This window comes from Muscardinus avellanarius (genome assembly GCF_963383645.1).
Source record: "Muscardinus avellanarius genome assembly, chromosome: 4".
Classification (NCBI taxonomy): domain Eukaryota; kingdom Metazoa; phylum Chordata; class Mammalia; order Rodentia; family Gliridae; genus Muscardinus; species Muscardinus avellanarius.
Genome location: NC_137789.1, coordinates 133,471,228 through 133,485,253, shown reverse-complemented (window position 1 = coordinate 133,485,253; position 14,026 = coordinate 133,471,228). Strand labels below are relative to the sequence as shown.

At 50.1% G+C, this 14,026-nt stretch overlaps 1 protein-coding gene across 9 annotated transcripts in view; it reads right to left on the bottom strand.

Annotated features, from left to right (window-relative positions):
- Positions 1-1,217: 1,217 nt before the first annotated feature.
- PAX2 (paired box 2) overlaps positions 1,218-14,026 on the bottom strand; it is a gene marked incomplete at both ends in the record, with an annotated part of 87,627 nt that continues 74,818 nt past the window's right edge. For 4 of the 9 annotated variants that reach the window (XM_080693609.1, XM_080693610.1, XM_080693602.1 and 1 more), the window contains 3 exons: positions 1,282-1,358; positions 1,801-1,887; positions 3,996-4,097. In XM_080693609.1, coding sequence (XP_080549735.1) covers positions 1,282-1,358; positions 1,801-1,887; positions 3,996-4,097 — 266 coding nt within the window. Of the gene's footprint in view, positions 1,359-1,800; positions 1,888-3,995; positions 4,098-14,026 lie in introns of all 9 variants that reach the window. The other 5 variants (XM_080693606.1, XM_080693607.1, XM_080693608.1 and 2 more) reach the window with 3 other exon arrangements.

Here is a 14,026-nt window from a genome sequence, read left to right as displayed (position 1 = left end):
AATGCCCCCCTCCCCCAGGACGTGCTGTGCTTTAGTGACTTGTAGCCGTGTCCCCCCTCCCCCCAGCGAGCGGCGACGCTCACAGCACAGACAGCAGGGCGTGTCTACAGGCAGGGCGGGCGGCGGGTACGCTACGGGGCGGGGGTGGGGGTATGTACACTGGGTTCGCCTTCAACGACACACACCGTCTTTCTACAAAGCAGCAGCCTGTTGGGTTTTTGTTTTGCTCCTTTTTGCAAAGACCACCATCACATTAAATACATGTAGACTTTTTGCGGTTCTGTTCAGTTCCTGCGGTAGAGTAGCTGGGAACGGGGTGGGGGGAGTTGGAGTGAGCAGCCCCACATTTCCACCCCACCCTCACCCCGCAGCTCGGACTTAAACTCAGAACCGTCTCTTACCGCCCACAGATTGGGAGTCTGTCGGGGCAGGGGCGTCGAGTAACTGCTCCGGGAGACAGGGGCCCTGGCCTACGGAAACTGGTCCTGCGGCAGGCCGGGAGAGCGTCCGACGAGTTACAGACCAGGGGCGTGGGGCGGCGAGGGATGGGCAAAGGACAGGCAGAAGAGGACACTGAGCGCCAGCAGGTGGAAGAGACGCCGAGGTCGGGCCCGGCGGGCCGAGGGGCCAGTCACGCAGCAGGAGGCGCCTGGGCCCTGGAACCGGCCCGTCCAGGTGCAGAGGGGTAGAGTCTGCTCGGGCGGTGCTGCGGCCTGCACGCCTTGGGTCCCAACCTTGGAAAGACCCGACACCCCCCAGCGCCATCCCTACAGTCGGCCCTCCTGCCCACATTCCACATTCTGGGCTAGGCACACGCAGAGGTCCGGGGCAGTGGGGCTGGCGCAGAGGGTGAGCAATTTTCCCCGAGGGTCCGGCAGGCGGCTCTTCCTTCTTCTGCGGGAAGCCGTTTTGATCTGGGTGTCTTTTGCCCAGCCCCTCCAGCGGAGCCTCCCGGAGCGCGGGCGTCCGCGGCAGGCTGCTCCGGGGCTGGGCCGCGCTGATTGTGTGTCACAGAAAGGTACTGGGCGCGCGAGGCGGCGGCCCGGCCGAGCCCGGGCGAGCAGGGCGGCCCCTCGCGGTCCAGGCCGGCGGGGCTGGGGGCGGCGGGCCCGGCCTGTGACGTGGAGGGCTGCGGGGGTCTGGGGATGGGGCTGGGGCTGGGACGGTGGCCGAGAGGCATCGCGTCGCGTCGGTCCTCCCTCCCTCGGGGTGGGCGGTCAGACGGGGACGATGTGCAGGCCGAAGCTGTCGGCCTGAAGCTTGATGTGGTCACCGCGGTAACTAGTGGCGGTCATAGGCAGCGGCAGCAGCGGCAGGGGCGGAGCCCCGGGGGGCGGCACTATAATAATAAGGGGAACCTGGAAGTTAACACAGGAGAAGAATGGGCTGGGTGAGAGGACAAACAGGAGGACAAAAAAGGAAAGAAAAGCAAAGAAAAGACCTCCCCGAGCTGGGGGCTAGCGGGGTCGGGGCTGGAGACGGGCTGGGCGGGCGAGGCCGCTGCCCGGGAGAGCTGCGCGCAGAGGGACGGGTGCGGCGGCGCCCTGCTGCGGACCCTCCTCGGGTCGGGGCGACGCGGCCCAGAGCCTTCCAGGGCCTCGGGAGGAAGGGGAGCGGAGGGAAGAGGCCGGAGGCGCAGGCGTCCTCGAAGGACCCCCGGGCCTCCGCCAGTACTAAGGAGCGCGGCCCCCGGCCCCGCCCGGCACCCGACGGCCGGGCGGCGGGGCTGGGGCGCCCCTCGGCGGGGCTGGTGGGCGGGCAGACGCGCTGGGCCGCCGGCCAGCCAGGTGGCGTACTCACTTAGTAAGGCGGGGTTGCTGAATCTCCAAGCCTCGTTGTAGGCGGTGTACTGGGGATGGCTGTACGGGTTGCCGGAGAACTCGCTCCCTGCGGGAGGGTTGGGAAGTGAGGATCAGACCCCCGCACGCCGGGCTGACCGCCGGAGCCCAGACCGCACCTTCTGCCCCCACCCCGAGCCTGAGCCGCGGTGGCGCCCGTGGGGCCCCGGCCAGTGCGGGCGGCCCGAGGCGGGGCAGCCCACCGCGTGCGCTGGGAGAGGAGGGGAGAGGGATACCCTGTGCCTCTCGCACCGCGTGGAGGGACGGGGGCAGGTGCGCGCCCGGACTCCCTCGGCGAGGCGCTCCAGGCCACCCAGGACGGACTTGTCCTGGGTCCCGGCGCGCACACTTCCCTAACTTAGGGGTCAAGGGTTTTCATAGTGGACACTCTGCTCCTAGGAGCTATAGCCCCGCAGGGTGGAAGAAGGGGAGGGTGGTGAAGCAAGGTCCTTGGGGACACTGTGTTCCAGAAAGTCCTAAAACAGTCATCTCAGCGCGGTTAGAAACACCGGGTGGTCTGAGGGTGCGGAGACCCCCCTTTCCCTCAAGAGGTGAAATATGTGGGTGCGCAGCAGCAGGAAAAGGACACCGCGGAAGCGCGTGGAATGCCCACTGGTCCAGGGGCAGTGAGCGGTGGGGCCGTGGGCTGGCGGACAGCCTTCGGAAGCTGCCGGCCTCCCTCCCTCCGGGGGAGAAAGGCCAGGCCTCCGGGTTTCCCCCTCGCCCTTTCTCCTGTGTGATGACCCCAGACTGTTTACAGTGATCCCTAACCGCGGGTTAAGTAGAGGAGAAGGGGCCCCTCTCTGAGAGGGAGCTGGGTGGGGGTGGGGGATGCAGCCACTGGAAAGCCTGTTTATTGACGAGGAGGGAAAGCATGCGTGCAGCAGGATAATGAGCTTCTGAGCTCAACTGTGACCAAGAGGAACTGAGCTATCTCCTTCCCCATCGCTAATGAAACAAGTGTAATTTCCTCATCAGCACTAGATTCTGTTTAACGACTCCCCCCTTGCCACCATGAGCTCTCTGCGGTTCCCTCATCCCACCTCCCTACAGACTCCCCACCCCCACTCTTCTCTTACCCCCACTTTCTAAGACCTCCTCAGCCCCCAGCTGCTCACTGCTGGAACCTTCCCCCAAAGAATCTCCTTTCCCCCCAACAGTGCTTCTACTCCCCAAATCTGGGCAGGAACCTCTTCACCCACACCTCTAACTCCTGCCAGCCCTACTGCAATCTTCCTTTGCCTGCCCCCTACTCTTCGGGGCTGTCCCTGTTCCCAGATGTCCCTGGGTGGATGAGGTCAATCACCCTCTTTTGTCCTCTCCCTTTCTCCCTCCTAGTAAGAGTTGAACTTCAGGGACAGGGCACATGAGAGGGTCAGTAGGGGCAGGGGTTGCAGGGCTGGGGAGGCCTACCCTCTTTAAGACTAGAGGTTTTTGGTGTTTCTGCAGATAGGGACTTCCATTCTTTGGTTTCAAGCCCTGCTCCCAGTCTAGGGTGAGGGGCAGGGCTAGCACAACCTCTAGCCTTAGTCACACAGCCCAAACCTAATGGCTCTCAGGCCAGACACAGTGAGGGCCTGGAGGAGAATGGGGTCCTGGGTCCTCTAAAGAGATTGGGGGCAGGGGCTCTAACTTGTTTCTTCAACGCCAAAGTCCCTCTGACTCCTGTGGTAGCCTGTCCTCCAGTCCTCTTGAGGATCCCCTCCCTCCTCTCCATACTGGCCTTCCCCTGTGGCTTGGTGTGGACCAGGGTGGCTTTGTCTGAGTGACTGACATGCCCCTGGAAATGGTTCTTTGCTCCAAGTTTCCATGGAAACCAGGACCGGCTCTTCCAAGCAGTGTCAGCTGGCTGGGGTGGGCTGGGGCTCTGAGGGCGGGGCTGAGGCTGAGGCTCTGGTGGGTGAGCACTGGGGAGGGGCCATGACAGAAAATGGGGTACATGTAAGGGGGCACTTCTTCAAGCTTCCTCCCTGGGTTGCTCGGCTGAGGGCCAACTGCAGCTTCTAGGGAGAGAGAGGGATGGAATGATAGAGGTTTGTGGGGAGGGGATGTCAGGTCTCCCACCGGCCCCCACTCTCAAGCCTACAGACCACTCAGCAGCTCACCCACAATTTAGCCGTCCCCACCTAGATTGGCAGCTGCAGTATTGTCACCTACCAGGCACCATTCCTGCCAGGGTGGAGGTGGGGTAGCTTCCCTGGCCAGTGGGGGGCACGTGAGGGGGGTAACCAGGCAGAGTGGTGCTCGCCATGTCACGACCTGGAAAAACACAAAGGGGAAGGGGTGAGGTCTGGAAGAGAGGGGCCTGCTTCTGTTCACACTGGGGTGCTCCAGGGAGTGGAACTCTTGAGAGGAGGGCTTGAGAGGAGGTCCCAGAGTGCCTGTGCGGGTCCCAGGTTTGTGACCTAACAGCCCGTGTTTAGGTTGGCCATGTGTGTACACCTCTGTTCTGTGTGGCTCTTTGTGTCTTCCTCTGTGTGTTTGTGTGTCTGCCTGTGCCCCTGTCTCTGCATTCCAAACCCAGATGGAGATGGGAGGAGATGACCTGGTTTGACTTATCTGCAAGATATTCAGTTGTTGGCTCTCCAGTAGCCAAATGGACCTCTACCTTCTAGATTCCCTCTCCCCCTTAATGCTTTGTCTTCAGGCTTTGAGGACGCCCCTCCACCACTTCTATAGGGGCTGATGGACATTCCATGCCTTCTCCAAGTAGGGCTGCAGGTGCAGAGTCTAGCAGGTATGGAGAGTTGGGGACTAGCCAGCAAGCTATTTTGCTGTTAGTGTTTATGGTATTTGAATGCTAGAAAATCATCCCTGAAGTGAATCAGGAGCTTTGAACCAACAGTGCAAGTGGATCAGATAGCGTCCCAGTGAGCAAAATCTGCTCCCCCGCCAGCTGCTGGACTTCTGTCCCTGGAGGCTTCTAATAGTTGGGCCTGGAGAGTGGGAGGCGGGACTTTCCTTGCCAGTGTCCTGGAGCGGAGGCAAAGTGAGTCAGTATTAGGGAGATACTCCTGGTCCACAGACATGTCCCTTGGCAAACAGCTGCACAGGACAGGCTTCCCTTCCTTGTTTACCCTTTCCTTTGCTGCAGAGGGAACACCACTCCCTTTGCAATTGGGAAACTGTAATGATAACTGCGATGACAATACTCACTCTCTCCCATACTCGGACGTGCTAGAGCCTACTCTACCCTCTCCTGGGCCCATGTATTCTCTGCAGAGTCTCTTTTTCTTCCTCGCCGGCCAGCGCCACTTCACCCCCTCATGCCTCTGTCCAGCCCTGGGAAGGCAAGGCATAGCTGGAGGGAGTATAGAACTATTTGAACCTCGCCTAGTTTACTTCCCCCACCCCCAGCTGGGCCCTACTCATCATCTTGTCCCTGGCTATTCCAAAGCATCTTTCTTTCTTTGGCACTCTCCCCTTGAAGATGACCTCACCTCTTGCATTCCTGAGATGTATATGTTTCCTTGCCCCTGCCTTGACACATCTGAATGATTCATCCTCCTTTAAGTATACAGAGCTATAGCTCAGGTTTTTGCACTTTTAGCTGCCTGCTGAAAATTTTATTAGCTGTCCCACTGTCACCTCAAACCTAACAGGAATCGAGGCAGATTTATCTTCCCCCACCACCAATTTTACTGTGTGTGTGTGTGTGTGTGTGTGTGTGTGTGTGTGTGTGTGTGTGTAGGGGGTTACTGAGGATTGATTCCCAGGAGTACTCTACCACTGTGCTACATTCCCAGCCCTTTTATTTTTGGACAAGGTTACTCAGACTGGCCTCAAACTTGTAACAACCTCCCTTCTGTGGTACTGGGGATGGAACCCAGAGGCATTCTATCTCTGATCTACACCGCCAGCCCTATTTTTTATTCTTCATTTTGTAACAGGGTCTCACTAAGTTGTAGAGGGCCTAAGTAGCTGAGGCTGGCAGCAAACTATGATCCTCTTGTCTCAGCCTCCCAAGTACTGGAATTACAAGCATGTGCTACCATGCCTGGCTCATACCAATCCCTTTGAAGACCATAAGACCAACAACTTGGGAGTCTTCCTCCCCTCTATATGAAGCCATTCATGAGGCACTGCCGACTCCTTAGCCATGGTGTTTCCCTTTCCTCCACCACCTTGAGAGCTCAGCTCCTTAGCACCTGTCCCTGGCTCCCCACACTGGTCTCTCTGCTGGTGTTCCGTGCCTCCACATTCTCCCCCTCCGCCCATCCTCCATGTGGCTGCTTGGCTAGCCCTCGTGAAACATGGCTTGCATCACACCACTGTCCCTGTAAAAACCATCGCTGCTTCCCGGAGGCTACGGTTTGAATGCAGCCTCCCAAGAACTCCTTCCACCTGGAGTCCTGCCCTCCTGTGTTAGTGGGACGGTGTTCACTGTGTGCGGTGAGCCCCCTGCGCTTTTGCCGTGACCTTTTCTCCTTCCTCATAGTTTTCGTCTTCTTCCAGCTGAAGTGCCCAAATTCCTCCCGTTCTACTCCTCAGGGAAATGTCTCGCCTTTAAACTTCCACAGCATCTCCCCTCCGCGAGCCGCCATGTCACTGGACCACATAGTGCGTCAGCCCTGTTGCTTCATATCATCGTTTGTTTCTTTAAGCAGATCATAAGCAACCCGAGGGCAAGACTTGTCTCCTCTCTGTGCTGCATTGTTGAAAACATGGTGGATACTGAAGAAAACCCTGGTGACTCATCCTCTATCCCTCCACTGCACTTATAGCAATTCCCAGTGGGTTATAATTGTTCTTTTAATTGCTTCATACATGACGATTGCCTACAAAGAGGTGAAGCTGGGACAAAATGTAAATGTTTGAATCTGCTTTTCCTTTAAAAACAATTTAAATAATGGTCTATGAATTTTTATAGGATGGTGAAAGATTCACAGTGTCATCTGTTCTCAGTTTTTATCATGCAACAGGATGATATGCTTACCTAACATAATTAATATCTTACATTTCCTAAAACTCCACAACAGACAGAGTTGAACTTTCAAACAAATGATTGCTTCTGACTCTCAGGGAGTTGGAAGAATCTGTTTGCTATGTTGGGAGTTTTCTTTTACTGACTTTGTTAATAAAAAATACACGTCTCCTGACCATCTCTCAGTGGTGTGAATCTAAAGTAGACAATGACAGCAATCTATCAGTTCTGAGAGAGATGAATATATGCCACTTATGGTAAAAATGCCTAAGATAGTCAGGTACAAGGGCACATACCTATAATCTAAGTATCTGGGAGGCTGAGACAGGAGTATTGCAAGTTTGAGGCCAGACCCTTCTTTAAAAATAAAAAAAAGGGGGCGAGGGGTTTACCTCAGTGGTGGAGCACCCCTTGGTTCAATCTCTAGGAACCTTTTCTACCCGAAAAAGCCCAAGATAGAAGAGAGGGGAGATTATGAAGGTTTTCTATACAGACATAGAAACCAATTCCTCCTGGCCCTGTGATTTTTTTTTTTTTTTGTACTGGGGGTAGAACCCAAGGGCTTTCTATCTCTGGGCTATACCCCCAGACCTATTTTATATTTTATTTGGAAACAGGGTCTCACTAAGTTGCTGAGAGCCTTACTAAGTAGCTGAGGCTGGCTTTGAACCTGTGCGAACCTCCTGTCTCAGCCTCCCCAGTACGGGGATTCCTGTGATCTTAATGTCTACAAAAATGAGTATCTTGTCTCCTCCTCCTCCTCCTCCTCCTCCTCCTCCTCCTCCTCCTCCTCCTCCTCCTCCTCCTCCTCCTCCTCCTTCTTTTGTGTGTGGTATTAGGGGTGGAACCCAGAGGCTCTCTACCTCCGGGCTATACTCCCAGACCTCTTTTTATATTTTATTTGGAAACAGGGTCTCACTAAGTTGCTGAGAGCCTCACTAAGTAGCTGAGGCTGGCTTCAAACCTGCGTGATCCTCCTGTCTCAGCCTCCCAAGTGCAGGGATTACAAGTGTGCGCCACCACGCCCGGGTCCGTCCTTCCTTCCTTCCTTCCTTCCTTCCTTCCTTCCTTCCTTCCTTCCTTCCTTCCTTTCTTTTTTGTGGTGTTGGGGGTTGAACCCAGAAGCTTTAAACCTCTGAGCATTACACTAGTCCTACTTTATTGTTTTATTTTAAAACAGGGTCTAAGCTGGGCATGGTGGTGCATACTTGTAATCCCCACTACTTGAGAGGCTGAGATAGGAGGATCACAGATTCACAACCAGCCTCAGCAACTTAGTGAGACCCTGTTTTAAAAAAAATAGGACTAAGAGTATAGCTCAGAGGTAGAATGTTCCTAGGTTCAACCTCCAGTACCACAAAAACCAAAAACCAACCAACCAACCAACCAACCAAATAAACAAAAAACACAGGATCTTTCTTAGTTGCTGAAAGTCTCACTAAATTGCTGAGGCTGGATTCCAACCTGCAATCCTCCTGTCTCAGCCTCCCACGTACTGGGAACACAAGTGTGCACTACCACACCCAGCTACCACTATTTTATTTATCTATTTATTTATTTATTTTGCGGGTCTGGGGCTGGAACCCAGAGGCATTTGACCTCCAAGCTACACCCCTTGCCCAATTTTTTATTCTTTTATTTTGAAACCGGGTCTCACTAAGTTACGGAGGGCCTCACTAAGTAGCTGAGGCTGTCCATGAACCACGATCATCCGGTCTCAGCCTCCCGAACGCTGGGATTACAAGCGTGCGCCACCACGCCCGGGTTTGTTGTTGTTGTTTTGAAATAGGATCTTGCTAGGTTGCTAAATTGCTGAGGCTGTTCTTGAACCTGTGATCCTTTTGTCTCAGCCTTGCAAGTACTAGGATTACAGGCATTACATGGCTCAATTCTCTGCTATATATCTTCTTCCTAGTAAACACAAATTTGATGCATCTGAGTTCTGGTTTTCAACTGCATGGTTCTCACAGTGTGTCGCACATGAATTTCTCATAATCTAAGGTTTTATCAGAAAATTCTCTACCTAGCTTCAGGAGCGAGGAAAAAGGCTGGGTGACTAGAAACCTGTCTCCAGCTAACCTGGAGGCACGCCTATTGCAAGGTTTATTCACAGTGGCTTTCTAGCTTGCAACGTGATATGACCAGCTTCCAGTAGGCATAAACTTTTGAAAGCACATTAACAAATCATATATATATATATATATATATATATATATATATATATATATACACACACACACACACACACACACACACACACACACTCACACACATATATACACACATATATATTGGACATGGTATATATAGATAAATATATAAAAGAATATAAATTTTATATGTGTATATTACATATGTATGTATATACATATTATATTTGTATTATATATGTATGTCTATATAAATTTTTGTTGGGGGGTACTGGGGATTGAACCCAAGGGTATTCTACCTCTCAGCTATACTCCCAGCCCTATCTTATTTTATTTTCAAATCAGGGTCTCTCTAAATTTCTGAGGCTGGGTTCAAGCCTGCAATTCTCTTGTCTCAGCCTCCCAAGTACTGGGATTTCAAGCATGCAACACCATGCCCAGCTCAAATTATATTTAAAAAAAAGTGAACCCGTGAAGCACCAGGCAACACTTTTTAAAATATGGGGAAACTATGAGGAAAGGCATCCCAGCGTCCTGGTGTTTGGCATACGGCTGTGCTCTGTGCTACAACATCAGCATCACTATAAAGAGGCAGCTATTCAGGACCTCTGAGCCAACAAAGGGGCAAGCCACTGCATACAAAGCACTCCCAGTGGCTTCATTAGCACACAGGTGACACCTGGAGAGCAGGAAAAAATTGACCAGACTCTCGCCAGAGCCATATATTCTTTCAGAACGCCATTGTCAATAATGGAAAGCACATATTGCAGGAAGTTTTCAAATTACTAAGATCATCATCCTGTTTGCCCAGCAGCATTCTTTGAGCGAGCCTCCTTTAGGAAGGGAATATGAATGAGTAACAGGTTCTGTGCTAGGAAGAATCAATGGGGCGCCGGGCGTGGCAGCTGCAGAGGACGGACAGGGGCGTGAAGACAGACTCGAAAGCTGGGAGACAGCAGAGCCACCTCCTTTACACGGGAGCCGAGGCTACCAGGATGCATCTGTTATACGTGCCGTCCAACAGGAGACAGGAAGCAGGAAAGTACTTGTTTTGCTCACTGATCATGCCAGTAACATAGAAACCGCACGGGGAATCACAAGTGGTAACAGAAACAGCACCAGTAACTCACATGATACTAAGAGAAGAGGAGTTTTCATACTGCCACTTGTTTTCTAAGGTTAAAGCTTTTTTGAGGAGGCAGTGATAGGGACTGAACCCAGGGGCACTCTGTCTCTGAGCTGTACCCTCAGTCCTTTTACTTTTTTTTTTTTTTTTTACTTTGAAATAGGGTCTTGCTAAGTTGCCAGGGCTGGCCCTGAGTCTGTGATTCTCCTTTCAGCCTTCCAAGTATTAGAGTTACAGGTGTGGTGTGCACCATGGCACCCGGCTTTTATAATTCTTCAAAGATGAAGAGCCTTCCACATGGAAACTTTTTTTTTTTTATGTGTGTGTGCTTTTATTTTTTGGTGGTACTGGGGGTAGAACCCAGGGGCTTTCTACCTCCAGGCTATACCCCCAGACCTATTTTATATTTTATTTGGAAGCAGGGTCTCACTAAGTTGCTGAGAGCCTCACTAAGTAGCTGAGGCTGTCTTTGAACCTGTGCGATCCTCCTGTCTCAGCCTCCCCAGCGCGGGGATCACAAGCATGCGCCACCACGCCCGGCCCTTTTCATGTTTTAAAGGTGAGGAATGGAGGCTTCAGAGAGGTTCAATGACTGGCCTGTAGCTACATAGCTAGTGAATGATAGCCCTGATGTTTGGAGCCATGTCTATGCCACATTATCTTTAGTGGACAACATGGATAATTTCCCAAAGAGCCAAAGAAAAGGAAAAGAAGTCATGTGACAGACAAAAATCTCATATCATTGTGCTGTCATTAAGATGAGACCAAAGGAAATAAGGAAAGAAAAAGACACCAGGAATTAATAACTGATATAGAAAGTCTGTAAAAAAAAAAAAAAAAAAAAACCCAAAAACAAAAAACCCTCCATGGGGTGTAGTATTAATCTCCTTTGAGAGTTTTCTAAAAAAAAAAAAAAAAAATAGAGGGTCTTTGAGAAACAGCAGTGGCAGAGAGTCTACAGACTCAGAGTTAGCAGCACTGCGGTTGATGAGGATGTCTTCTCAGTTCAACTGCTGAAGTCCCTGAAGATGCTAAAGCCAATTTCTACAGCAATCACCACATCTGAATCAGACAGTGCACTTTTGTCAGACATTCCTTAGCAAATGGGCCAGAGCAAATCAACTGCTTTGGAAAATCTAAGTGCAGCCTCTCTTACAAATACAAAGAAATGTAAAGTGAAGGGCTTTATTAAGAAATTGGAAAATTTTAGTCATTAGATAATTTACTACTTTGATTGACAAGTGTAAGATCCAAGGGCAGAGGTGAGTTTCTCCTTATACCTGGGCTCCGCAGCATTCATTAAGCACCTACCATCTGCTGGGCACTGTGCTTAATATTCTTTACGTGTTATTTCATTTAGTCTTTATATCAACTCTATGATGTTGACCTATTTTTAATCTTTACTTAATAGATGAGAAACGGAAACTCAGAAGAGTTAACTATTATGTCCAAGATGTCACAGCTAGTAGATGGCAGAACCTGGATACAATACAAATAGTACACTTGGAAAGTGAGCGTTTTTTTTTTTTTTTTTTTTTTTTTTTTTTTTTTTTTTTTTGCATGTGTGGTACTGGGGATGGAACCCAGGGGCTTTCTACCTCCAGGCTACACTCCCAGACCTATTTTATATTTTATTTTGGAAACAGGGTCTCTTAAGCCAGCTGAGGCTGGCTTCGAACCTGTACAATCCTCCTGTCTCGGCCTCCCAAGTGCAGGATTACAAGCGTGCGACACCACACCCGGCTAAATCTATTTTATATTTTATTTGAAAACAGAGTCTCACTGTGTTGCTGAGAGCCTAACTAAGTAGCTGAGGCTGGTTTTTAACCTTACGATCCATCTGTCCCAGCCTCCCACGTCCTGGGATTATAAGTGTGCGTCACCACGCCTGGCTAGAAAGTGATTTTTGAGGTAATATTCTATTATAGGAAGGGATAGTTTAGCAAAGTAGCCTGGGATGACGCTAAGCTAGCCCTTCCTATAATAGAATATTTTGTCGTTGTTTCCCGTGTGTTTCATCTTCTTCCATTTTCTACAGTGGGGGTTTTAAACTGGGATTCAGTGGTCCATAGGTGCATTTCAGGATGTCCATAGAAATGTATATATAAAGTGTTATAGATATTGTACATACATTTTTGTTGTTGTTGTTGTATTGGGGATTGAATCTAGGGGCACTGTACCTTTAAGCTATACCCCCCCAGCCTTATTTTATGTTTTATTTTGAAACAGGATCTTGCTAAGTTACTGAGAGTTTTGCTAAGTTTCTGAACCTGTGATCCTCTGTCTCAGCCTTCCAAATACTGGGATTACAGGTGTATACCACAATACCTGTATTACATGCACATCTTTTTAAGTAGATGGTACATGGCTTTTATCACATCTCAAAAGTTTTCATGATCCGGGCAGTGTTGGATGTCTGTAATCCCAGTTTTGGGAAGGCTGAGAAAGAAGGATTGCAAGTTTGAGGACAGCCTCAGTAACTTGGTAAGGTTGCATCAACTTAGCAACACCCTGTTTCCAAATAAAAAATAAAATAGGTCTGGGTGTATAGCCCAGAGGTAGAATGCCCCTGAGTTCCATCCCCAGTATAACACACACACACACACACACACACACACACACACACACACACACACACCCCACATATTTATGATTTGAGCCAGGTAGGTGGTGGCATACTTGTAATTTTAATACTTGAGACCAGAGGATCGCAGGTTCATAGCTAGCCTCAGCAACTTAGCAAGGCCTCCACAACTTAGTGAGACCCTGTTTCAAAATAAAAATAGGACTGGGGCTGGGGATCAGAGGTGGAATGCCTCTGGTTTGTTCAATCTCCAGAATCACAAAGAAAGAAAGGAAGGAAGGAAAAAGGAAAGAGAGAAAGAGAGAATTTATGATTCCAAGTTTAACAAGTAGTGCTTATAAAAAACCAAGAGAACCTCTGTTCTTATAAAAAATCAAGAGAACCTCTGTTCTTTGAGAAAGACACCAATTTGTTTGCAAATACTTGAATAACAACAATAAACCAGGTCATACAGAAAACAGTAAATGTGGGCTGGGGGTGTGTTCAGTGGTAGAGAATGTGTCTAGCATGCAAGAGGCCCTGGGTTCAATCCCTAGCACTGCAAAAAAACAAACAGCAACAACAAGAAGAAAAACAAGAAAACAGCAAAATGTGAAGTAGCAGGGAGGCTCAGCTCAGGTCCAAGCCAATGGCAACATTCCGACGACCTGGGAAATAATACAAAGAAAGCTAACCAAGAAGCAGAAACTGCTGCTACTGAAGGCTTTGGCAACAAGACTTATTAGACACAGATTTATACAGCAAAAGTTATATCCAATGAGTTTAGAGATGTGTTTCCTCGGCATCTTTCTCTGAAAATGAGCACTTTTGCTATCCATTTGACACCACGGAGGACCCTAAGGCCAGAAAACATAACTCTTGTTTTACTATCCTATCCTCAAGTTTTGTCTGCTTCTCATAAGGTGGCAAAAATGAAGACATTAGATTTCTTCAAGGTTGGCAGTCTGTGCCTGCATTTGACACATTTATAATACTTAAAAGACAACAGTTATTAAATGTGTAATTACTGCCTAAATATACTCTACCTTTACGCATACTATACCAATTATGATCCCTTTATGACCAATCCAAGTTATATATGATATACTAAAGTAGCAATCTTTGAATCTTTAAAAAAGAGGAAGTTTTTTATATATATATTTCATGTTGTTTCTTATTTTGTGGGTTTCCAAGTCCTCCCAAGATTTGTCCTCTGGGACAGAGCTGCCTGTGTGAGGTCCCCAGGCCCTGGCACTATCTGGGCCCCACACTTAGCCCGAGGTTCTGCTGCTCCAAGTTCCAGCAGAGGGGGCTGTGCCCACAGCTCAGGGTGGCTGCTCTAGCTGATCCTGCCGCCCAGACAGCTGGACCCTTAATCTCTGGGGTGTCCTCAGCAGGGATGCTGCCCAGGTCTGCCTGAGTTCA